This window comes from Gallus gallus, chromosome 1, assembly GCF_016699485.2.
Source record: "Gallus gallus isolate bGalGal1 chromosome 1, bGalGal1.mat.broiler.GRCg7b, whole genome shotgun sequence".
NCBI classification, from domain to species: Eukaryota; Metazoa; Chordata; class Aves; order Galliformes; family Phasianidae; genus Gallus; species Gallus gallus.
In genome coordinates this window covers 63,168,755-63,193,834 of record NC_052532.1, presented here as the reverse complement: position 1 = coordinate 63,193,834, position 25,080 = coordinate 63,168,755, and the positions used below count along the sequence as shown (strand labels likewise).

At 39.8% G+C, this 25,080-nt stretch overlaps 1 protein-coding gene across 10 annotated transcripts in view; it reads right to left on the bottom strand.

The window, feature by feature from the left end:
- The window catches only part of DERA (deoxyribose-phosphate aldolase), a 54,337-nt gene extending 29,278 nt beyond the window's left edge, over positions 1-25,059 (bottom strand). For 3 of the 10 annotated variants that reach the window (NM_001006248.2, XM_046939293.1, NM_001397108.1), the window contains exons 1-6: positions 25,018-25,059; positions 17,530-17,627; positions 14,348-14,495; positions 12,565-12,660; positions 11,153-11,287; positions 3,348-3,476 (exon numbers count right to left, since the gene is read on the bottom strand). In NM_001006248.2, the coding sequence (NP_001006248.1) occupies positions 3,348-3,476; positions 11,153-11,287; positions 12,565-12,660; positions 14,348-14,495; positions 17,530-17,627; positions 25,018-25,048 (637 nt within the window). In that variant the 5' untranslated portion in view covers positions 25,049-25,059. Of the gene's footprint in view, positions 1-2,426; positions 2,897-3,347; positions 3,477-11,152; positions 11,288-12,564; positions 12,661-14,347; positions 14,496-17,529; positions 17,628-19,283; positions 19,322-21,238; positions 21,373-24,215; positions 24,280-25,017 lie in introns of those variants that run through there. The other 7 variants (NM_001397104.1, XM_046939291.1, XM_046939297.1 and 4 more) reach the window with 5 other exon arrangements.
- Positions 25,060-25,080: the final 21 nt, after the last annotated feature.

Below are 25,080 nucleotides of genomic sequence, written 5' to 3'. Positions count from 1 at the left end.
CAGTGCACTGCTGGAGCTGCACATCCTGCTGGGCTCAGCCTCTTTCACGGGCAAAAACTGTGCTTCAGAGCACAGCTGCTTGCCTACAGACATGGTCAATGCAAACACTACTGAATATAGAAGTGCACAGGCACACCACTGCAGCCTGAACATGGCTGTTAGAATTATTTTAAAATTCCAGCCAATGTGGAGGTGCACACTTATCATACTACTTGATGTTTTGGCATGCCTTTTCAAGTCAGTCATCTGTGCAGCTGACCCCCTACTTGGAAGCTGAATCAGACTGAATGGAACTTGTTCCTCCCAGCACACATCAATCACTACTTGTGCACACACCAGCACAAGGATGACTGCACAGAAATTTTGGAAAGGCACTTGGGAGAGGAGTCATCTGTGTTGTATTCCCTGCTCAGATAATTGCTTTGTGAAAAACAGAGTAATTTTATAAGGAGGGATTGAGACTTTTACTGGCAAATACAGATAAAACTCACCTTTGTGTGGGAGACCTCAGTCAGTGAGCCCAGGTGCCAGACATCCCAGGCAAGCTTTTTAATCATGTGGCTACTGCTAAATATGCATTGTGACACTCTTTTGTCCCCAGCCTTCTGAGTCTCACAAATGAGACAGATGGGAAATATGAGGACTGCTCTGAAGTAACGTCTGCTATTTTCTTACACTGGCCTACAACGCCAAAGGTGGATGTTGGTGGTATGGCAGTAGGGTTGAACCTTCCTAACAATATTTCATTATATTTTGTTGCTGTTTGCTATATGACAGCAGAGGGGCAGTCTGACAAAATGGTGTCTGATATGGAAGTGTGTATGAAGCAAAGGGGTGTCACTGAATTCCTCCATGTGGAAAAAAATGGCACCTATTGACATTCATCAACACTTGCTGAATGTTTATGAAGACGAAACAGTGGATGTGAGCACAACAAGGTGGTGAGTGGTGTGCTTCAGTAGTGATGACAGCAACAGTGGATTACCTTTGCTGGTACAGATTTTTATACAGTACAGCATGCAGGCTTGTTTATCGTTGGTGAAAATGCATACCTAATGGTAGTAACTATGTTGAAAAACAGTGCTTTGTAGCTGAGAATTTGCTCTATCAAATAGTGTTATCATGCTCTTTGTAGCTATTGCAGTTTCCCTGGAAACAAACAGGAGGCACTACTTTTGGAGCGACCCATGTACATGCATTTTAAATACATGCTGCAACAGCTCAGTGCTTCAGGATCTATGTGTGAGTGTGCATGCTCAACAACAGTAATGCGAACATATGTAAGGCTATGATTTTGTACTCCCGACACGGTAGACTTCATTATGCACTGCATAGTGAAAGCAGGTTAAGGACTCAATGCCACATACTTGCACTGATACAACTGCATGAAAGGCAAGGCAGTAAACTAGGTTCCTAAGGTGGTGACAGTTCTAAAAGAAAAAAAAAAAAAAACAAAACAAACATAATCAATCTAAAAAAAAAAAACCAAACTAGTTATCCCTTTCTGAAGTAATTTTCAGCTATCAATTTTGATAACTCGGTTTTACTGAGCACTTCTAACAGCACAGCTGAAGGAGAAGCAAATTTTGGTTCAAGGACAAGAACAAGAGGCCAGAGGCAGAAAAACTTCTAAAACCAGTTTTGCAATCAAATCCAATATACTGTGTGACTCATTTCCTCACATATAATTAATCACTAGCATCAGGTTTATCAGAGGTGCTGCTTTTTTACATTTATTTCAAATAAAAGTCCCTAGGATCTGGCATATCCACAAGTTCAGCTAAACCTTCTTTTCTTTCTTTCATTTAAATCAGAGCACCAGTTGTAAAAACATATGGTCACAAAAGCGAGAGCTTAAACCTACCGTGCCAAGTTTCTTTCTCCCCAAAATATTACAAGTATGCAAATCAAACAAATATCTGGAATTTGAGGTTCTCAGCTACTCTGACAAGTCAGAGTTTGAAAATTTGGCCTTCAATGCATGCATATACATTCTTATTTTTACACTTACCCACAAAGAAAAAGCAAGAGACTGACATAAGGGAATTACTGCACATACTCGTATGGATAGGTACCTTATAAAATGAATAACCATGCAAGGAAAATCATTAACAATAGGGCCATCTGCTGTATTTCAAAAAAATTACACCAGCAAAAAATCTGAAAATGTTCTCATGCTTTACAGTCTGGATTTCTTAAAAAAACAAATAAAATAAAATAAATTGATTATAATTATAATGGTATAAATGACAGGAAATACATTTCTTATACCTCTTCTAATTAAAAACAATATTTACTAACATAATACTGGTACTATGTACTTAATGATACTAATTGACTTTGTAGCTGAGCAAGTAAAAAGCATAAAAAGCCTCTCATTCCATCTGAAGTAGATAAGCATAGCACTGTGTAAAAAGACAAGAAGGTCATCTGCAAGTTGAATATTTATTTAAATACAGACAAGACACTCAAATTACCTTTTCTTCCTCTAAAATAAGAGATTTCATGTCTGAAGAACTTACAGTTGAAAAAAAAATCAACAAAAATGACCCAAAATTTAGTTAGAATATGGACTAACAGTGGTTTTCAGGATATCTTTACATTTCCCTCTGCCAATACACTTGAAGTGCCCCCTTTCAAGTATGGTGGAAGAAGCAGATGTTTAGAACAGAGTCCAAAGAACATTTTGCATCTTAAAGATCGTATTAAACCACAGCCCTGAAGTCTTGTTTAAAGTAGGTAAAACTGAACATCATTTAACTGTCAGTATTGTGTCCCACTTTTGAGCGCGCCAGTTAAAAGCAGTTATAACCTAGAATATTCCAGTACCTGCTGCAGCATTGGCTGTCTTCCCCTTGATGGATCTCCAGCATAGCTGGGTTACTCAAACCACACTCTTGTAGTGGTGATTAGGAGTGATCACAAAACAAAAACAGGATTAGTCAGTGTAAGTCTTCTCCGGGCAGTGCCCAACCACATTTATAAAAGGCCACCTGCCCACACTACATCTGTATACTCACTGACACTATGTGGATAATGTGCAGCTGTCCCAAATGTATGTGCCCTTATTAAAAATACCAAAGATCAGACATTTGAAAACAAATGCTAGTTTTCCTACAGATCTTGTTGTTTAGCAGTTCTAAGTGTTATTTAACATTTCATACCTTTTTGTAGATTATACAAAACAAATGACACTTCATTACTACACCTGCAACTTCAGTAATTGCTGCATAACAATTTTTGCCTACTAGAGGCAAAACTAAACTTTCACGATGAGACTTTTTTACGCTTCATGAATAATATAGTAAAGACATTCTTAGCTTAAAAAGAAGAAGACTTATATTTACCTGCCATCATAGCGATCATACTGGCTTTGTAGACATTAGCAAGGGACCCTAGTTCACCTGTTGCTAGGATAGTTTTCATGTGAGCTTCTCCACAGGCCTCACGGCACTGGCGGATCTCCTCATACAGACCTGTGGATAAAAGCATTTGAAAATGATCAAAGTTGGCTGAGAGACATTTTCAAGTATGGCTGTAATTTCCACTTCTGGATTAATTTCCAATCTTATAATTAGTCATAGCACTCAAGAACTTAAGTTTTCTAAGTTCAATAAATTACATGACTGGAGGTAATTAACAATGCCACACAATTTCAGACTGAACTTAATAGCTATTAATGTCGCTTCTCTCAAAACTACTAATGTGCACAGTATGCCAAACACTCATGAATACATCAGGAGCAAAAAAAAAAAAAATACTATGATGTACAAAATTGATTTTAAAACAGCTTTTCCAGCAATAAATTTGGAAATAAACTGAATTAGTACTGAGGCACAATTATGTTTCCCCTTGCACATCATGTCACCACATTCCTTGTTCCCTACAGCCATCTTTGCAGGGCTCAACCTATGAGACAACAAAAGTGTGACCAAGTTCTCTAATTACAGACCTTGGTGCCACTTGTGGTCCCCTGACATCTTCCCCTTGACCTCCAACTGTTACTCCTGTAGGCACCTCATCTCTATTAGGTCCCATCCTACCCCCCAGTCCCATGGGACAGTCTTAGGGAGGCCAATTGGGAGCTACATGCCTCTGTTTAGATATTTAGATTCCATCTTAAGCTTTGTGAAAACACGAGTTTCCTGAAAATATGCAGCCTCATCAAGACAGGCTGCTAACACCGCTGGTAAGGAGACCCTGAGGTTCAAAGTAGCACCTTCATGGCTCAACAGCCCTGCATGGATCTGTATCTGTGAACCCCCCTCAGGGGGTTACTGAGGACTTGGGTCTACTGAGTTCCTTAAAAAAGGCAGAACTTGAAGTCCTAGTCAGGAAATGGGAGCACAAGGAAAATGTCCCACCCTTTTTTGGCAAAATTCAGCAGTGCCCCCACGAAATTTTAAACTTGGGGAGATTAAAAGAGTGAGAAGTTATGGAAACCATGACAATAACTGCTACAATCTGGCCACTTGGGGATGATTAAGGTTCATCTAATACTAGTGGCGGGGAGAAAAGCAGCTCTTACGGTGCACTGCCAACGTTTCTGGAATCTGAATTAGAAGGAAAAAAAAAAGGCAAAATAAGCAAACAGTATCTTTTATGAGTCCTTTTCAGAAAACTGTACTCAATCTTTAAGCACACAAAATTGAAAAGTTCATTTATAGAAGGCAAAAACACAGCTTTAACAAATTTTTGTAAAGTCCAGGATTATTTTTTTCAGCATACTGTTTCAGTCCCCAGGCAAGTCCCAAAGAAGGCTCGCCAGCTGGACACCTCCTTTACCTGCCATGTTACCGAGTCCTACTGATGCTGTGGGTATACCAGGCTGCTGGGGCTGGGATCACTGCGGTGGTCCTCAGAGACATACTACACACATTAGTAGACAACTGGCTAACGTACTTAGCAAGTCCCTTTATAGACACCAGGCTTCACCTTGTTTCTTACTGTGTACCAAAGGTGTGAATTAATCAGTAATAGCATGCGGTCTAACATGTTTTATTGATCAATTGATGATACTCCAAAACCTTCTACATCAAATCAAGACACACACAAAAAAAAAGGAAATACAAAGCACCTGTGCTATTTTCTTGTGCATTTGATAATGCTACTCGTGTTAGATCCAAACGCAGTTTCTTTTTGTGGAGTGACTCTTTCCTGAAGCCTTTGGAAAGCCAGAAAAAGCAGCTTTCATGTTCTAGTTTCGGTAACAACAAGAAAAGACTCAAGTTTTCTCTACCTTTAAGATACACTGCCAAAAATGTCAAAACAAAATCAACAAAATGTACATTTAGGTTGGATTCCATGAAAAGAAATTTTATTTCCGTAACTGTTGTTCACCGAAGTTAGTTCTGCAGCTACAGCACTCTCTCTATTGTTGGAAAGTACATTTATATGCAATTAGTGCCAAGATCATTTGAACAGTCTCTCTATCTGACAGCACGCATCAACCCACAGACAGGAACAACTGAAGATCTTCAGTCATCTGTGTCTGTCAGGTTACTTGAGGTGGTGGAACAGTAGGCATGTGTTAATGGGGCAGGTGTGTGGGTAATAAATACTCTTCTTTTATTCATACTCTATTCACAGATCAATTATTGCATAGAGTATCTGGCAGCCATGGGATATTCTCAGCCCTACAGTAAAAGTACAAATAGAAATGCAACTATCTCCGGGAAAGAGAAAAATAACCAGAGCACCTGAGACTGAGACCTTAGTCCCAGATCAAGCAGGCACTGTTTTGTTTCAGAAAAAAAATGCACAAACTCCTACTGCTTTCAAAAATAAAAAGGGTACTCAATCAGATTTAAATAAAAAGAGGAATTACTTGATCAACTCAAAACTTCCTCTCAAAAGACTGAAGAGTGATTGAAATTAATCACACTTGAATACACGCTCACTTTTTCAAGAAGTCCAGGGCCACTTTTAGGACAGGTTGTGCTGCCAAATTTCAATCTTGTAGCTATCTGCTTCTCTCAAGCTCTTTAGTGACAGGAGCAGAGCTGGACACTGCGGCTCTTGGTGTACTTCTGACCTGTGCAGAACACCAGTAGTAGCTGGCAGAGCAGATGGAGCTGCTCTGGTTAGCAGAAGTGGCAGAAAGCATTTAGGAAAATCTCCAACACAGGAAACTCCAGAGGCATATACTCAGCTATGAGCTAAGACCACCATGAAAAGCTTGCAAGAGATTCTTCTTTTGACTCTTAAAAACAGTGGAAAAAATAACAAAGAGCTCTCAAAGCAAATGGGCAATACTGTGTAGCATCTCAAACACAGCACTAACACTACTCATATTAAATCAGGAACAAACGCACACAAAGAAAACAAACAAAACCAAAATCAAAGCAAGCTATGCTATATAGATTATATTTACAGCCAGATGCTCATTGCTGCAGTCTGCGGTACCTCCACTGATTAAGCAGTTAAAATGAGTGTGATAATACATTTGTCCTAAAATCACATAATAAAGGGAATAATACATATCTCCTACCCAGGGTATGAAAATGTTAAAGGAAGAATAAAAACAGCTTAATTTTTATGAAACCGCTCTTCTCCAAAAATGTGGTGATAAAAACACTTTTTTTTTTCTTTAAATTTAGCTTATTTGCTGTTTTCAACTAGTCATTCACATTGACTGATGTCAAGGGTAGAAACTGAGATGAGAAGGGACAATGTTTCAATTCCTGTTAGACCAAAAGATCAAGGTAATCATGTTAGGAAATTGGAAAATGAGCTGGAATGCCTTCTGTCTTGCACATTAATGGCAGGTTTGTTAACAAAATGACAAGCACAAGGCTATCAGCACAACACGACTCTATCAGTTCTGCTCTCAGCCACATATGTGCAACTCCAGGCTCCAGTGATTCACGTGAAACTGAAAACAGAATTTGGCTTCAGGAGTCTGAGCTGCTGCTGACAGTATAAGAAAGAAATTATGCAGACTTTGCAATCCCGAGTCAGCTTGCAAATCTAAAAAACAGAAAATTCAAATAAAATATTTCCAAACAACATGTAGAGTCTCATTCAAGTCTGCAGAACAGGTAGTATACAGATTATCTCTGCAGCTTACAAAGGGGGGCCCCAATTACTGAAAAAAGGCCTTGCACTCATACTGAATAGTTATGAGCAAGGATTGAAAGGCAGCTTTCATCATGAGGTTACAGCTATGTATTTCATGGATGCAGCCATGTTTCAACTTCTTGGACTATTCCATTTTTATTCCTTTTTTTTTTTTTTTAACAGGAAACTTCAACTGACATAAAGCAAACGATAATCAACCATTTTTAGTGGTTGTCAAGTATTTGGAAGCCACTGACGTTGCGGTATATCCAGTGTTTGCTAAAAGCTGTGAAACTAGAAGTAATTTTATAGAACCTCAGATAGTTTCAGAAGGTAGAGCAACACCATGATATGTATGGAGAATATATCCAGCTTCTTTCAGTGATCTGTTGGTCAGCTTCAACACACTTTACCTACAGACTCCACATTCTGTGGTTAAAGGCACAATCTAAATTCTGATTTTTAAGCTTAATTCATACTTCGTTAAGTAATACAAGACAGTGGTTGAGTAAACTATTCTAATGTATTATTGCTCTAAAAGGAAATTGCTTGTAAAAGGTAAGTATATATAAGCTCATAAACTTAAATTTCATTTAAGGTTCTTTTCCAACCTGAATTAGCTGCCCAATAAAGCTGCTTTCAGGTTCAGCACTATTACAAACCTGTTAACAATTACCTCATAAAGATCAGATCTAGAAAAAATATTTTTAATGACATAAAGAGCCTCAATAATACTAAAGAACTGCTCAAAATGCAGCCTGCCCCCTGCCCTGTGCCATCATGACAGTGGCTCAGTCCTGGGCCCAGCCCAGGGCACGCATTCATCCCCCAGCAACAACCAAATACTGCAGTGCTGTTAGAGCTGTTTCAGCTGAAACCAGTGGAAGGGTAGGGCACAGTGCAGCACTAGCTCAAGTTATAGCAAATAATTGCATGCACTCGGATACATTGGCTAAACATGATCCGGTGAAGAGTGCAATATATGTAGCCGTGCATATTTCCTGTTCAGGAAAATTTCATCAAAAATTCTCTTATGAGCACCTTGAGACCTCACTCAGAATGGCAACTACTGCCATCAAACCAGCCCAAAAAGCTAGTTTCGCAAAAACAGGATCAAATAACCCAGTTTTTATGGTTTTGTTTTATGGTTTTGTTGCCCCCCCCCGCCTTTTTTTTTTTCTTTTTTAAGGTTTTAATGAAAACATTAACAGTCAAAATAAGTTCTGTTACTTATATGCATTAACTATATTAGATATTTTATGAGGGCTGCTCCAAAAGTAATGCCTCCTACTTTACTGGCACACAACATCAGAAATGGATGTTGGCAGTGTGGCAGTAGAGGTTCAACCTTCCCACCAATACTCCATTACATTTTGTTCCCATGTGACAGATGGCAGCGGAGGGGTAGTCTGACAAAAGGGCATCTGACAGGGAAGAGCATTCAAAGTAAAGGCGTGTCACTGAATTCTTTCCCGCAGAAAAAGTTGCACCCACCGACATTCATCAATACTTGCTGATGGAGATGAAACAGTGGATGTGAGAACAGTGAGACAGCGGGTGGTGCGTTTCAGCAGGGGCAACAGCAAGAGTGGGTCACTGTGATAAACATGACATGCAGGCTCTTGTTCATCACTGGCAAAAAAAATGCTGATGCTGGTGACTGTTAAAAAATAGTGCTTTGTAGCTCTATCAAACTGTGACTTTCATAGACAATCACTCTGCTCATTGTATCTGTTGTAGTTTCCAAGGAAATAAATGGGAGGCATTACTTTTGGAGCAGCCTATGTATATATAGCCCAGAACAACTCTCCTTCACTTAATGTGGCCCAGGCAACCCAAAAGGTTGGACACTCATGCAATAAAATACTCACTAACTGTACCAGCTTTTGAAACAAACCGCAGAGCAATACTACTCTATCACAGTGACCCCAATTAGGACACAGACTAAAAATATATGAAGCTAGAAATACACGAACAGTTAAGATAAAAGTACTCTACCAGGTGCATATTTATTTGTCAGTAGTATCTGAGATCTCAAAAAATGACAACATAACAAAATAACCATAACAATATACTTGGGTTTTAAGTATAAACAGAGTTTCTATCATAACTGCAAGACAGCTGTAAAAGACCCTCAGTAAAAGATATGTTAACCAACCACTACCAAGACATGGATGCCTTTTGAGCTTGTTCTGACCTTGGCTGTAGATACAAGACTATAAATAGCAAATCAGATATCAATCTTAACTTATTTATTTAGTAAATTGATAGCTTTATACTAGATCCACCATTCTTATGTCTACGTCCTCCTTCCCTGTAACATACGATCACCAGAAACAATTAACTTCCCATACAGAAAGGAACTAACAGTGTCTGTCCAGTCCATTTCAGTCACTGATAAAAACACTCTCTCTGAATCAACCTGAGCTTCTTCTCAATTCTTCTCTTAATCCTGGGCAGTATAATCCTGGGCTTGCACTTGCAGCTGACTGCATGCCCTAACTTTCTGACCTCTGCTCTGTGCAACTGGCATCGAACAGCAATGTACCACAAAGTCTGAAGCACAGTAAGAATGGTTAAGTCAAAAATTTTTCTAAGATAGCAGCAGACTTTTTTAGATACAAATTCAAACTGATTTCCAAGTTCAGTGTGATGGACTTTTTTTTTTTCACTCTCTCTCTCTAAGTCTTGGAGAAAGACTGCTGGACTTAGGTCATTCTGTATCTAAGACCTGTTAAATATCTCCACTGGAGGAGCAACATGCTTTCTACCTGCAAATGAGGTTTGTTACAAGCCACAGCCATGGCACAGGAAAGTGTGCATACAGTCTTAATGTTGGCTAACACAGAATCTGAACCATCATCCTCAGTCACCTAGTCTCCATCTTCCATCAGTTTCCCAGGCTGTATCTAAATGACTTAAGATGGAAACAAATGACCACAATGTCTGCCTTCAAGAAGCCAAATATTTGTAAACCTGCATGCATTTCAGGACAAAGGATGGAGATGAAGAGGTCAAGACATAAGACCACGTGGAAAACAGGATATGAGCCTTGAAGAAACAGATGTACAAACTTCATGTGGTTTTTGTTTGTTTATTTTTTTAAAATTCAATTCTCAATGATAATTGAAAGAAGCTCAAAATCAGAAAACATGATCTGTTACCATGATGTCTTTACTTCCTTAACCAAACACAGGTACCAGTGTTTTTATGGAGTCTTCCAATCACACAAGCTATTACAGTACTGCATTATACAATTAAATGGAAAATTCATTCCAAGACAATGATGTGTTTACCTTCACATTGAGATTAGTTATAGGAGCATTGTCAGCACTTAAGGCAAACCGTTCACAGTACATTAAGGAGGCAATTAGAGCAAAAACCATCTTCAGCATTATTGTTCTTTCTAATTAGTTGCAGTCTACAGGCACAGGAACATCAAAAATAATATGAGTAGTCAATTTGTACCCTCAATTTTGAAAAAGAAAACAACAAAAATACACATTTTTGTCAAGAACTGAAATGCGTATTTAATAAGATATCATTTACATTAGCAGCCCCTTGGGGGGTTTAACAAAACTGTTCAAAGACTGCAGGCATTCATTTCTCCTCCATTTCACTTGGTATTTTTTTTAATCCTGTATGCAAAATGCTCAAAAGTATAGAAACAACAGACCCAATTTTTAAAGCATAAAGTGATTCTGAATTCCCAACTTGTAACAGCATTCTTTTTAAAAAATTTGGTAATTTGTCATATTTCAGTAAAATTATTTTGATTTAGTTCAGTGTCCCAGATTATCAGACAGTCTTTGGGTAGAATCATAGAATCGCTAAGGTTGGAAAAGACCCACAGGATCATCCAGTCCAACCATTCGCCCTTCACCAATGGTTCTCGCTAAACCATGTCCCTCAACATAACATCCAAACACTCTTTGAACACCACCAGGCTTGGTGACTCCCCACCTCTCTGGGCAGCTCATTCCAGTGCCTGACTACCCTTTCAGAAGGGATCAAATTCTTTAAGGACTAATAACGTAGAAACTGGGGGAAGAAACAGAACTAGCACATACATATACAGACTCAGCTTCCTTACCTTCCCACTGGCCACTCAGCACCAGGCTCCTGCTAATGACGATGTCAATCTCTCTGGCACCATACTGCACAGCCAGCTTTATTTCAGCCAGTTTCGTTTCTAGAGGAGTTTGTCCAGATGGAAACCCAGCAGCCACTAGCAAGGGGGGAAATGCAGGTAGGGGGGAGAAAGTTTGGTTTATAAATTGAACATAAAATTATGTGTACTTCTAATACACCAAAGAATTTGAAAGCCACTGTATTTATTTTTTTTAAATCCCTATCACAAATCAAAAACCTAAAGGCACCTCATCCCACCCTCCGTCCAGCAGATACTAACTGCTTCTTGTGAAAAGGTCTCTTTCACAAGACTTATTTTTTTCCAAAATGTCTACAAAAGCACAACATCTACAGAACTGAACAAAGGAGTGAACTCGTATGTGAAACAATACATAATTTTAAAATTCTCTCCAATTCTTTTAAGGAGATTTTTGAGTTAAGTCCTACTAATACATTAAATAACTAAACCACGTTACAGCAAAAACTTTTTAATGAGGTCTGCTTAGAATTTCCTTTATGATATTTAAGTACAAAACCTAAAGTAACTTTGGAAATGGAAATAATAATGGCTTTATCAGAGATTTTCTGTGACATAAAGGCAGGTGGTATTTTTTTTCCCTACACAACAATAAAGAAATGAAAAGAAAACCCAGAAAACACGGATGTTAGCATGAAACACCTGATCTAACTTCAAAGTTAGCCTTTGCTTTGAACAGGAGGTTTGACTAAATGACATCCAGAGCTCCCTTCCAAACTTCATAATTCTGTGATCCTACTTTTTGCTTAGAGTAGATTCAGAACTTGTTCATCATGTGGTGATTGGAAAAGAACTGGCACTGTGAGATTTATGAGTACAAGTCCTGAACTTGCAGGCTGCGCAGCCAGCAATAACCCTTGCCTCTGCACAAAGCTTCAAGGAATTCAGCCTGAAGGACCATACTTAGAAGCCAAAAAACTGATGATGAGGAATAAAACAACACAACAACAACAATTACAAACCAGAAAACCCAAGACTTGTATTAGAGTAATCTACGTGTTGTCTGCTGATTCTTTGTCCAGCACACTATCTCAATTAACTTCTTCTCATTTGAGGGAAACAGCTTTGTATACCTTAAGAACCTCTCTGCTGAGCTTCCAGTTAACAGACTCGGCATTCCTGATAAGCTTGAAGTTGAAACAAAGCAAATGACCACAATAACCATAAGCAAATCCTCCCCACAATTCCCTTCCTTCCACCTGCTATCTTTTCACCTTACTCCGAAACAAAAGCAAATCTCAACTTCCAGATTTTTCTATGTATTTTACACACGTAGATGTGTACACAACTATATATCCGTTAAAAGATATAATTGATTATTTTAACAAAACACTTACCTGAAGCTACTGGTATATCACAACCAGCAGCCTTCAGGGCGTTAACAGCATCGGTGACTCTTGCAGGATATACACAAACCGCTGCGACAGTAATACCTGCCAGAGACACAATTCATTTTTTTCATATGCAGACTTACACTTCTCTAGTGCACACCATATAACAAACACAAGTATGTTATTTGTACCTCTCTCTCACTTTTGTATTCTCACAAGAACCTTAAGCACATGCAACAAGGATATTCGTATAAGGGCTTCTCCATATTTTACCTCCCTCATAGTCCTCCACCTGTGCCTGGGAACAAACTAGCATTAGCAGGAGTTAAAACACCTCTCAGTGTTTTTTTTTACCAACAGGTTCCCCGTTTAATGACATACATTTAAGACATGCTTAGTCAGCAGCATACTGTGAGAAAAACTGCTGCCAAGCTCTGTCCTTACCTGTTGAGCCAGGCTGAGCCCAGCAGCAACTGAGCAGTCTTTATGTTAATGTAGTTCTACTGCATTCTAGTTGAAACGCTGTTCTCCCAGTCTCAGATAATTGCTCTCATATTTAATCTTTCAACCATCTGAAAAGTCCATAAATCTAAGTTTGGTTTTAAAAAAAAAAAAAAGTCTAAGCTTTGATATTTCACATATGTGGCTAGAAACTAGAGAGCTGACCTTCCCCCTTGGTTTTACGTCACACAACTTCAATCAGTGAATGAAAGCCTGCGTAAAACTACTGAAATATTTTGATAGTAGAAGCATGTCACACGTCACTCAGTTTTTTCTTTCTGTTAGATGGTTGTAAGGCCAACACGCTAGGACAGAAGCCAAACGATATTCACTGGCACATCAGTGATCACATCTAGAAAAATTCAGAAGTGCTGCTCAGATTCAAAGAAGTTTTATATTGGGAGTCTCAGTTTGCTCTGAAGTTCTATCAGGTTCAGTCTCAGGTGTAAAATCTGAACTTCAGATGGAGCCTGCTTCAGTAATGTCAACTTGTTGTCAGTGCCTTAGCACCAGCTGATAAGGGCTGTCTGCTTCTCCTCCAACTCTGTTGGCTTAGCTGGGAACTTCGGAAGTATACTGGATATATTTTTTTCACACAGAAGCACATACTAGAGGAATTATTCCTTAAAGCAGATTGGGCTGCAAAGATGTCACCTATCATAATTACTCAAACAAGCAGGTAACAGATAATGTTTTCTGAAGGAGCAATAACGTGCTTACACATGTGGAATGCCTATTTTCTGACATGTAAAGTGGTAGACTCTTGAGTATCACAGAATTATAGAATGGCTTAGGTTGGAACGGTCCTTAAAGAGTAATGCAGAGAAGCATCAGCCAAGCATGAAATCCCCCACTTCTACAATTCAGAAAGGACATCAGCAGATTAATTTGTTTCACCTTAGTGCACTGTTATTAAAAAGACATACACTGAAGTTACATACTTATGGTTTTTGTATCAAATTTGTACATTATGTACCGTAACTTGCAGTGTTTACCTGAGTCCATGCCTTAGTTTGGTTTCCAAACTGCAAATGGACTTATCCTCCTCACAGTACTGTATTAACTCAAAAGAATAGGTATTACACATTTAAAAGGTAAGGCAGTTTCTTTGAATAAGGTCATGTAGGACCTATTTTGTTCTTTCACAACTACTAGTTCTGCAACACTGTCTACCATAGCTATTTCCATAATAGAAGAGGTCATTCGTACACCTTTCTGAAAACTAAAAAAATACTGAGGAAACACAGAGATCTTCTCTACAAACCTAACAGAAGAAAAACGATCAAACCTTTATCATGCATATCCATGGCTTTCAGTAGATCCTCTCTGATGGGATGCTTAGCTTTAAAACACAGTCTGTGAACATTTGAAGGAGTATCATCGCCTGAGAGAGTGGTAAGGTCTATGCAGGTGACAGCTTTCAACAGCCAAGCAGCCTGCAAAGGGAGTGAAGAAAGAAATTTAATACTTTAGTTCATGCTTCCAAGCCAAACTGACTTAGAACCAGGAATCCAAAGCCTGGTTCTCACTTTAAGAAGTAGGAAAAGTATGCTATATATATGGAGGATACAAAAAGAATGGTTTATGACAGACAAGGATGGCAGAAATTTGTTCACATCTTAAGTAATATCTGACAGTACAGAAAGGATTTGGAATCAAAAATCAACTCAGAATCGAAGGCTCAACTCCATTTTTTGTTGCAGAACCTAAGTACCAAACAGGACTAAGAATCAGACAAGCATTTGTACTCAGAAAAAAAACCCATTAAGTTATGCTTGAAAAGGAGCACAGATTCACAATTGTAAATATACAGATGAATGTACATGTCAGCAATTTGTACATAGGTCGCTCCAAAACTAATGCCTCCTATTTATATCCATGGAAACTACAACAAATACAAAGAGTACAATAACACCATTTGATAGAGCAAATTCTCACTATTTTTCAAAATACTTTCCAACCACTATTAGCTATGCATTTTTGCCAGTGATGAACAATATCATGCATGTTGTGCTCATAAAAATCTGCACCAATAGAGGTGACCCACTGTTGCTGAAACACACCACCCACAACCTCACTGTGCTCACATTCACTGTTTGGTCTCCAGAAACATTCAGCATGTATCCATGAATGTCAGTGGGTGCCATTTTTTCCACATGGAGGCATTCAATGCCACACCTTTGCTTCAAATGCACTTCCATATCAGATGCCATTCTGTCAGACTGCCCCTCTGCTGCCATCTGTCACAAAGCAACAAAGCCTAATGCAATATTGATGGGAAGGTTCAACCTTTACTGCCATACCACCAACACCCGACTCAGACGTCGTGTGCCAATATAATAAAGTAGGAGGCACTGCTTTCAATATAGTGCCTCATGTCGTAACACATTTGTATGCCTGTCCCTCTGTGAAAATAAAACATGGAAGCAGTGGAAGTTAAGAACCCACAATTTTTTAAAATTCAGAGTCGAGACTTCAGATGTTTCTTTCATTTGTGTGAATCTGGTACTAAAAAGAAATACGTAATTAATAGGTGAAAAACAAAACAAAATTAGAAGAACAAAACAACAGAGTAAGAGCTAAACTACAGGGCTACAGTACTCTTCAGAGGAAAATGCTACAGAACATTAAAAGACTTACTGATTAGAGAACGGAACAAAACCACATCCAAACATTTTTCAAGGTTTGCTGTTGAACAAAAATTGAACTTGAAACATTATTTTGAAATATTTGCTGGAGGTCTTCCAGTAAACACTCATTTGCAGAAATGGCTTCACTACAAAACAGACATCTCTTGCTTGGCACTTGTTCAGCGATGGCCAACGATGGCCAACTTGTTCAATGAAGGCCATTTGAGTCTATACAGCAAAATCAAGGACAATCTCTTCCTGACCATTCCATTCTATGACATGGTTCGTCAGCATGTGAGGCAAAACTTGTTTCTGCATGGAGGTATTACTCTGCAAACCTTAAGAGGCAGGCCAGCCTGTAAACCTTTCCAATTTTGCTAATGAGAGTCTCCTTTTTGAACCTGTAACACATATTACATCAAAAGCTGCTTTAGGGGTACTGAGCTGAGTAATGAACTGTTACTGCCCTCTGCTAGTCTAAGCTTGACTGCTTGCTTCTAACTAATTTCTACTTTCATCCTCTAATACTTCAGATTGGTGCTTCTCATGAAGGTAGCTTTGGCCACCCCAGAACAGCTGCCAGCCACATTAAGCTGAGAATGGCAACTACTTTGATTTTTTTTTTTTTTTTTTTTTTAAGAATTAAGTACAAATAAGTGATTGCAGCTTCATTCTATTAAGTTGCAATATAAAGATTGCTCCTTTATTGTCTCCAGTTTATCAGTCACTGCTGAAAGGAAGCCATTTGTTCAGTGTGCAGATGGAAGGAACAACTTTTGCTCGCTGAACAACTTGTCCTTTGGACACCATTTACAGCCCCCAGCTGAGTGCTCACTGGGAGCTCTGGGCCTACTCCACAGCATTTCTCAGACCTCGTCCTTGCTCAATGCTGCCAAACTGCCTACTTATGGCATTCCTACACCCAGCTCTGTCCACCGTAGCTATACACACTGTTGTAGTAGGCGTCTTGCGGGGGCACGGGATGTACGGGACAGGCCTCTCCCTAAACATAGAGAGATAGTGCTATCGTGCTGACCTTGTTGCAGAGAAAACAGGAGAAGAAGAAGGATGATAAAAGAATGTGGAAACGGCCAAATAAGGCACAATGTTATCTGGTGTGAACTAATCAGAGTGGGACATGACAGCACGGTTATCTAGGTAAAATGTATATAAGCTGTGTTTAGTAGTGAATAAACGCCATTTGCCTCACTTACTCCTGGGGTCTGGGTGAGCATCTGGCCCCGACCTGGTAAAGGGTCGGTTTCGCCCAGCAGTAAGCCCTACATGTGGACAGAGGACGAACACCGGACGAGCGAACGGAGACTACATGCAACAACACACAGAGACACACATCAAGTACCATAGCCAGTTAGGATTTGTGTGTCTTCAGCAATAACTAGTTAAGCAAAGAAACCACACTTGTTGGGAATGTTTAAGTAAGCAACAATCACCCAGGTAGGTCAAACTTGACAGGGACCACGATCATATCTTACAGCTTTAAATTAAAAAATAAGGAGGCTGTGTGCAGAGAAGTCTGCCTAGGATACAGAATAAATGTGGTGGGATAGTAATATACAACTTAATCCACTCATGAATAAAGATGACTGAAATTCATTTGCGGTTTTGCCACTCATGAGTTATAAGGTTTTTAACTTGTTTGGATAAATGCGTCACCTTATTCCATCCCATCATCATCAAATACAAATTATTAAAATAAGACATGGACAAGCACATCTTTTAAGTTTACATGCATCTTGAGGAAAATTCAATATTTCAGCCTAGAGAGGGAGAGTGACTGCTTTAAAAATACAGGAACAGAATGCATAAAAAGAGCACTTACTTGCCAATTACCTTTCACAGTCCGCCATTTCTGAATTTGTTCTGCATGCCTTACAACTGCAGGTGGATTCACATACACTTTGGAGATCCAGCCAAGCTCTGATGTGAGAGAAAAAAAAAATTAGAAAAAAGTCTCTAATCTGTTTCTGTGTTCTTTTAGTGTGCTGTGTGGGGACTTCAGAAGGAAGCTGTAGCTTTGTTTTGGTCTTCTAAAGAGCATGTTGTGCTTCCATACCCTTTTAGGGGCTTCTGCACTTCTAACCAGTCCAGAATACCACACTACGATAAACTTCTGTCAGGGGATGAACTGTGAACTGGATGTTTCACGCAGCATGTCTTGTTTGCTGTTAAAAGTGAACTAACTTAATGGTGAGTGATGCTGTGTTTCCAGTCCCAACCTGTGAAGATTAGTACACATGCTGCAGATAAACTATCTTCTGCTGCTGCTTGCCGATTTACTTCTTGATTCCAGAGTAAGGTAACATTTGGTCAGTCCATTCCTTGTCTACTTGCAACAAGGATGCAATGGCATGTTATGTGTATGTGCAGAACTGTATCCCACATGGTCACAAAAACCTCCAGATAGACTTTTGTGTAATAACACAGATAGGTTGCTTTTCACCTGGAGCTCCTCTTAATGAATTTGCTATGAGAGATGGACTATCTGCAAGTTTCCAAAAGCACTGAATTCCTGGGCAGCACATCTGCTGGGAATATATGTGTATGTGTACCTGCCTGCTTTAGAAGTGCTCACCTTGCCAAGCACCCTGGGGGACTCAGGCAGACATCTTCCATCTGTGAATTTCTTTAGATGCCCACTGCAGGTGGGCTGGGTTGCAATTTCAATGAGTCACAGTACTCATAAACAATAACCAGAGTCAAAAATAAGTGGATACTCAACATTTACAAAAATAATAAAAATGTCCAAAAATAGAAGCACCACAAAATGATAATCTCTTAATGAAGGGTAACTGAATGATAAAGGAGAATTGATGGCTCACACCCTCACATCTTGAAATTTCTGCTTAGTGTGATAAATCAAAGGTCTAATTTTGAATGTTAATAAACACAAACTCATATCCTCCTGCTCAGAGAAGTACACAGATAAAAGAAAACAGAACATCTTTTGTCTATGAAAATACTCCGAAGAAAATATCAACAGTCATCAATCACCAGTCATCAACAAATCACCACCATCAGTTACCATCACCACTTAAGGGTTATGTACGGACACAAGTTCAGATACTAGGGACAGTACTTCTGGGTGATTTGACTTATTGAGAACATCTCATCTCTGTGAGTATTCTTTCTTACTAATTTACTAATTTCTTGTCCCCATCTCTCCCTTTCTACTTTTTAGTTTTAATAATGCACAAAAGTGCAGAACTAATACATCAATTCAAATATGTGTAAATACAACCTTGTTTCCCTAATGAGACTTGCAAATAACACAGAAGAAAACAATTTAGGACAGAGATTACTCAGTGGATATGCAAGACAACTGTAGGAGATGCAGCTAAGTCTTGTTCTCAGCACAGTCAGTCACCTTGCTAACACTTTCCTATCACTACATACATTTAATAACATAAGCAGAATCTGCAGGGTCAAAATGTTGTCCAAAGCAGATAAATTGAAAAAAAAATGAAGGAATTCCAGAGCAGTCATAAGGAATTTAGGATTTCTAGCATCAGTCTTACTACATGGTGTACAAGATAAGGAGGAGCAGGTCAAGATGAAAACCAGTTTAACAGAAACCTTCAATAATTCTCTCCACCCGCCACAGGTCACATTATCTAAAAAATAAAAAATGAATCTGACATGTAGAAAGCAACTGAGAAAAGCTATTGCTACAATACTTACAGCTAAATCTTTTCTACTTTTTAAATATCAATAACTGCAAACCATATAAACACAGCTGAAATATAAGCTGCATCTACTGCAGCTGCTTTAAGGTCAGCTCTCCTAGGTGAGAGCACAGATCTCCCATGGGGCTACCACAGGCAATATTTGCCTTTGAGAAGGAAAATATAAACAAACAAACAAACAAATAAATAAAGGACATAGAAATGCCGTGTAGTGCATACTACTACTACTGTAGTGCATACTACTACTGTGTGCCAAGTGTTTGGGGGCAATCATTTAATCGTAATCCAATTTGTCATGATAACTTTTGAACCCTACTGAGTACACAGTGATCTTTCAGTTCCTCTGGGATAAGAAAGCAATGAAATTAAAGAAGCCAATTTAGATGAGGAAATCAGCTTCTAACTCTCTAATAAAGATCAAGAAGTTTCAGTTACTCTACTGTAACCTATTCTTTCTACATTATGGAAGACAACAAAGAAATCCGGCTTAATAATTAATCTCTAAAAACTACTGCTGTCTGCAGAAGCATTTGGAAGAATACAAAGACAGCATCCACTTTGTTAGATATGTAAAATGTTCATTCTCTTGGTTATTGGGCCATAAACCTGAACTTAAGTGGAAGGACAGAAATTTTCTCCATGGGTAGGTTATTCCTTCAATACTCACTGTTTGGAGAAGATTTTATCTGATACATCTCATGCTGAACCTTGCTAGAGACATACCGTTACTGTATCTGGCCCTACCTGACTTTTAGGCATATCTTCTCAGAAGGTTTGAGTAATCTGTTCAGGAAACAGAGCGCTGCACACTAGATTGCATTAAAGGAAATAATTAAGGGTAATGCTCTGGGGGGTAGGATTGGTAAGTAATATTGAAGAAATTCACTACCAATAGGAGAAAAGAAAGGGAAGAACAGTGGAAGTGAAATAAGCTACTACTTCTGCGAATTAATCTTCACCCATTGCTGCCTTTAAAGGAAAGAGGAACCTGAAAGATTATACACTTATTATGGTTCATTTCAACAATTCTATTCAGAACCAAAAGGTCTTTGGTTAATTATGTAATAAAAAGAATGCATGGCAAAGAAGGACAAAGGTTCTGGTAATACGCAGCAGCAGATGGAGACTTCTGTCTGACACAGATCTTCCATTCAAGCCCACTTCTTCATTATTTAAAGCAGAGGGCAAGTGAAAACAAATAGGTCTCATCACAATTGTCTCTAAATAGACTTTTAAGTCTGCCATGTGAGGTCTCACCAAATCTTTAAACGTATGTGTCTCTATTCAGAAAAATCACTTACAACTCCAGTTTCTTCTTCTTTTTCTCATTAAAAAAAAAAAAGAAACAAACAGAATAAAACCATTATTTCAAATAGAACCGACCGCCTTTGGATTCTGCCCCTCCTCCACTCCCCCAAGCTTTATAATTTAGTATCTGGCTAAGGAAAACTATATTTAATTAGGCTCATTAACCTTGCAGTGTGAACATGTCTTTTTTTTTTTTTTAAATAAGTCATCTGCTAGTCATCTGCACAATCATGTGGCTTCAGGGATAAGAGTAATTAAAGCAGTTACACTATAGCTAATTAGCCAATATTCTGTAATCACTCTTCAAGTTTACTTTTTCCTCTAAAGACATTTGAAAAAATCATATTCAAAATCTTAACAGGAAATTCAGCTCCTTCCCTTTGAGAACATGAATCCAAAAATACCAAGCAGTTCCTCAGAAAACAATAAATAAAACCACTTCATTAGTATAATTACATAAATATCCAAGATATCTAACACATTCCTCATAAAAAAGACTCAGCTTTTCAGAAGCTTTAGAAAATGTGTAGATGTTACCCTTCAGATGGCGAAAAAGAAAGCTGAAAAATGCCCGAGGCTGTAGTTTCACAAGCATTTCAAAGCAGCTCTGTCCCAAAAGAAGCTGCCCCCCAACTGTTTGTTTCCTCCTCTGTGCCAGAAACAGCATGTGTGCTCCTCCTTACCATGAACACATGATAAAATGGGCAAGGGAAGTGATGAAAGCTATTATTTCTGGAGAAACTATTATGAAACTGTCTCCTGAACCTTTACTGGAGGAGTGAAATACTCAACGCAGGCTGAATCCAGCTGGCCATGTGTAGCTGAGCAAAAGACTTCAGGATCAGATCTTGTTGAAGAGTTATGTTACCAAGTAAGCTGTTTACAGGCTTGAGGGTAATTCTTTTTTTTTTTTTTATATGGAAGCTGTAAATATTTTCTCATAGTAACTGTTTCAATAGACCTATTTTGTTCTCACATTGGGTCTTTCTTATATGAGAGAAGTTCAGTCTGCATGCCATCAGCATTCACACCAAGGCACGAACCCAACAAGAAATAAGCTCGACTACATTGCGACATCGTCAAGATCACACAGTGTTGAGTGTCGGTCACATGAAACAGCTCAGTGTCCTCCAAAGCATTTTGAAAACCACTGATGAGCCTTTTCCCAGAATGTCAGCTGCTCCATGAGCTGTAGAACAACTGGAGCTTGGTTTCCTGCAGCTCTGATTCCCACACTTTCTCCCTTGCTGCAGAGACCTCTCCTTATCCCAGTTTTCCAGCTGTCCTGATACGGTCCGTATGACCATGGAGTAAGGCAGGACATCATTACTTGAATAAAGACAAATTTAAATGTGTAATGAGGAGCCATGTCATTGCTGAGCTGTGCCTCCCTTTGTGCCAACAGTGGAAGCAGTTCAGTCATTCTGCCCAGTGACTTAGTTATTTTTGAGATATCTGTCTTTATTTCAAACATGATTAAAGTTATCCAGCAGATTCAGAAGGTGTTAAAGAGGAAACATTGAAGGAACAGAGCCACTGTAAGCGATAAAAACAGCTATTAATATATTAGAACGTAATTACTCTGTCTTGAAAAGGGATGCAACACTTCATTATCTAAATGCCACTTACCACAGGCTAGTTCTCATATGCAAATGGCTCAGAAATATCAACTACGTATAATTAAAAATATCAGTAGAAACATAATGAATGTATCTTTGGCCCTTTGACTAGAAGGCTGAACAACACGGATGGATTTTCTTTTAAAGAGTCCAAAAACACACTCTGCAAAACAACTGTAATTAATTATTCATTACTCAGAATAATACATACATATATGTATTTATACATATATATAAAAGAATATAATATCATAAAAGAATATATATGTTTAAGTATATATAATCATAGAACACTTTGGGTTGGCTTGGGTTAAGGTGCTCTTTCATTCAACCTCATGCCCAAAGCAGAGTCAGCTCTCAACTCAGGTCAGTCATCAAGGCCTTATCCTGTTGGGTCTTAAGAATCCTAAAAGACGAAAACTGCACAGTACCTTTGGGCAGCCTACCCCATCACCTAACCATCACCTAACCATCTCCACATGAAGAGATTTTTCCTTGCATCCAATTTGAACCTCTCTGGTTTCTATTCATTTCTGTTCTCTCTTGATCTCCTGCTATGCTCAGTCACGAAGAGATTGGCTCCATTCCTCTGATGTAGGGATGGACAGGCTGCCGAAAGCCATGCTGCCCCAGGCTGAATCAGCCCAGCTCCCTCAGCCCCTCCTCACAGGACAGCTGCTTGAGGTCACAGCCATCTTGGTGGCCCTCTGCTGAACTCATGACAGTTTGCCAGCAGATTGAGGGAGGTAATCCTCTCCCTCTACTCTGCCCTGGTAAGGCCACATCTGGAGCAGTGTCCAGATTCAGCTCCTCAGCTCAAGAAAAACAGTTAACTTCAAGAGAAAATCCAGCAGAGAGCCACAGAGATAATTAGGGGCCTGGAGCATCTCCCTTATGAAGAAAGGCTAAGAGATCTGTGACTGTTTGGCCTGGAGAAGACTGAGAGGGGATCTCATCTCTCTTTAGAAATATCTAAAGTACAGGAGTCAAACGGATGGGGACAGGCTCTTTTCAGTGGTGTGCAGCGACAGGACTAGGGGCAATGGGCACAAACTGGAACAAAGGAAGTTCCATAAAGATTGAGAAAGAACTTCCTTACTGTGAGAGTGACAGAGCACTGGAAGAGACTGCTGTCTCCTTCTCCGCAGATATTAAAGATGCACCTGGATGTTTTCCTGTGCAACTTACTGTAGGGAGGTTGGACTAGATGTTTTCTAGAGGCTCCCTTCCCTATAGTTCCATGACTGTTGCTGATTTAAAAATCACTGGGAAAGGATGGCAATAAGTAGCTGGGAGCAATGGCAGTTTCAGTTCATTTAGCTGCAAAGGGCAGAGGCCATGTGTCACAGCACTGAAGACATCCATCCCACTGCACTCTCTGCTCATAGTCTTGTGCACAAGTTAACCCTACCTCTAGGGCAGGGGAGGACCATTTGCGGGAAGAGAAAGATTAACTATAAACGTTTGGAAAGTACTCAAAAGATTGTTTCAGCGGGTCCAAAAAAAACAGACTATCATTTGCTGGTCAGTCACACATTGCATACTTCTTTTCCAGCCAAATGTTAACAAGCTCACCTGTCTCTACCAATGATTTTATAATTGGCAGCACTGCCTTCCTTACAAGTATTTCTACCTGCTGGAGGACAACTGTTTGATAGAACTGGACTGACTTCAGATTCAAGTTTCTTGGGTTCCTGCATAGGCAATTAACTATAAGAATAAATTTACAGTAAGAAGTAGAACATGTGCCTAGCTTACATTAGCTAGAGTGCATGTGCAAACTCGTGCGCTGACTTCTTTTTGTAACAGACACAAAAGTTTTGCTACTGCATTATTAACACATTTGTGTCAGCAAAAAAAAAGATGCCGTTCAGATGGTTACAGTTCAAACTCACCTGTTTCTGCAAGCAGCCCAAGGATAAGCACATCAGAGAGCAACGCGACAGCTCACTTTTAGAGCTATGTGTCAGTCATTGAGGAGAATGACAACAGAGTTAACTTCAAGTTGTCCACAGGCTGATCTTTTAAATTGAGTATTAACTCCGTGAAAGCGTGTGCCTTCATGCTACAGTGTAACAGTGCTGTGTGCCTCCTGAGCTCTCAGACCTGCTGCTCTCCCTCTGCCATACATCACCTCTGAATCTCCCACACTTAATGCACTGCTGCTCTACGGACCAAACTGCCATACCTTCCCTAAAGTGACCATTCAGGGGGCTGGCCACCTGAATGCAGCCCACCACTGCACTCGGGTTGGGCTGTGTGGAGAAGTGGGAAGGCTGCTTCTCCTCCCCGAGCCCGGCAGTAGGAATACAGGTTCTACACAGGCAATGGTACAGCAAAGCCTGTCTGGGCGGGTCATGAGGTAGAACTCGGCCACGGAGGATCGCCTGCAGACATCAAGAAAAACCTCAGCGAGCAGGCGGCAGGCAAGGAAAATAAAAAGTGCAGCAGCGAAAAGTGTTTTGAACCCTTTGAGTGAAAGGAAGGGAGAAGGAAAAGCACTGAAAAGGTTTCTCTCGGTCAGGAGCGGGCACGCGGGAGGCGATGTGACACGGCAGCGAGACGCGGCCGCGGGACCACCAAACCTCGCGTGGAGACGCCCGCGGCGGGCTCCTGCCGCTCTCCAGCCGTCGTACAGAGCACAGGGCCCTGTCTGAGCCCCGCAAAGTTCCCGTCCCGCAAGCCGCCGACCCTTACCCAGCTCGGTGCCCGCGTTTCTGGCCGCCATGGCCGGCGCTCACGGGCCCGAGCGGGGCGGGG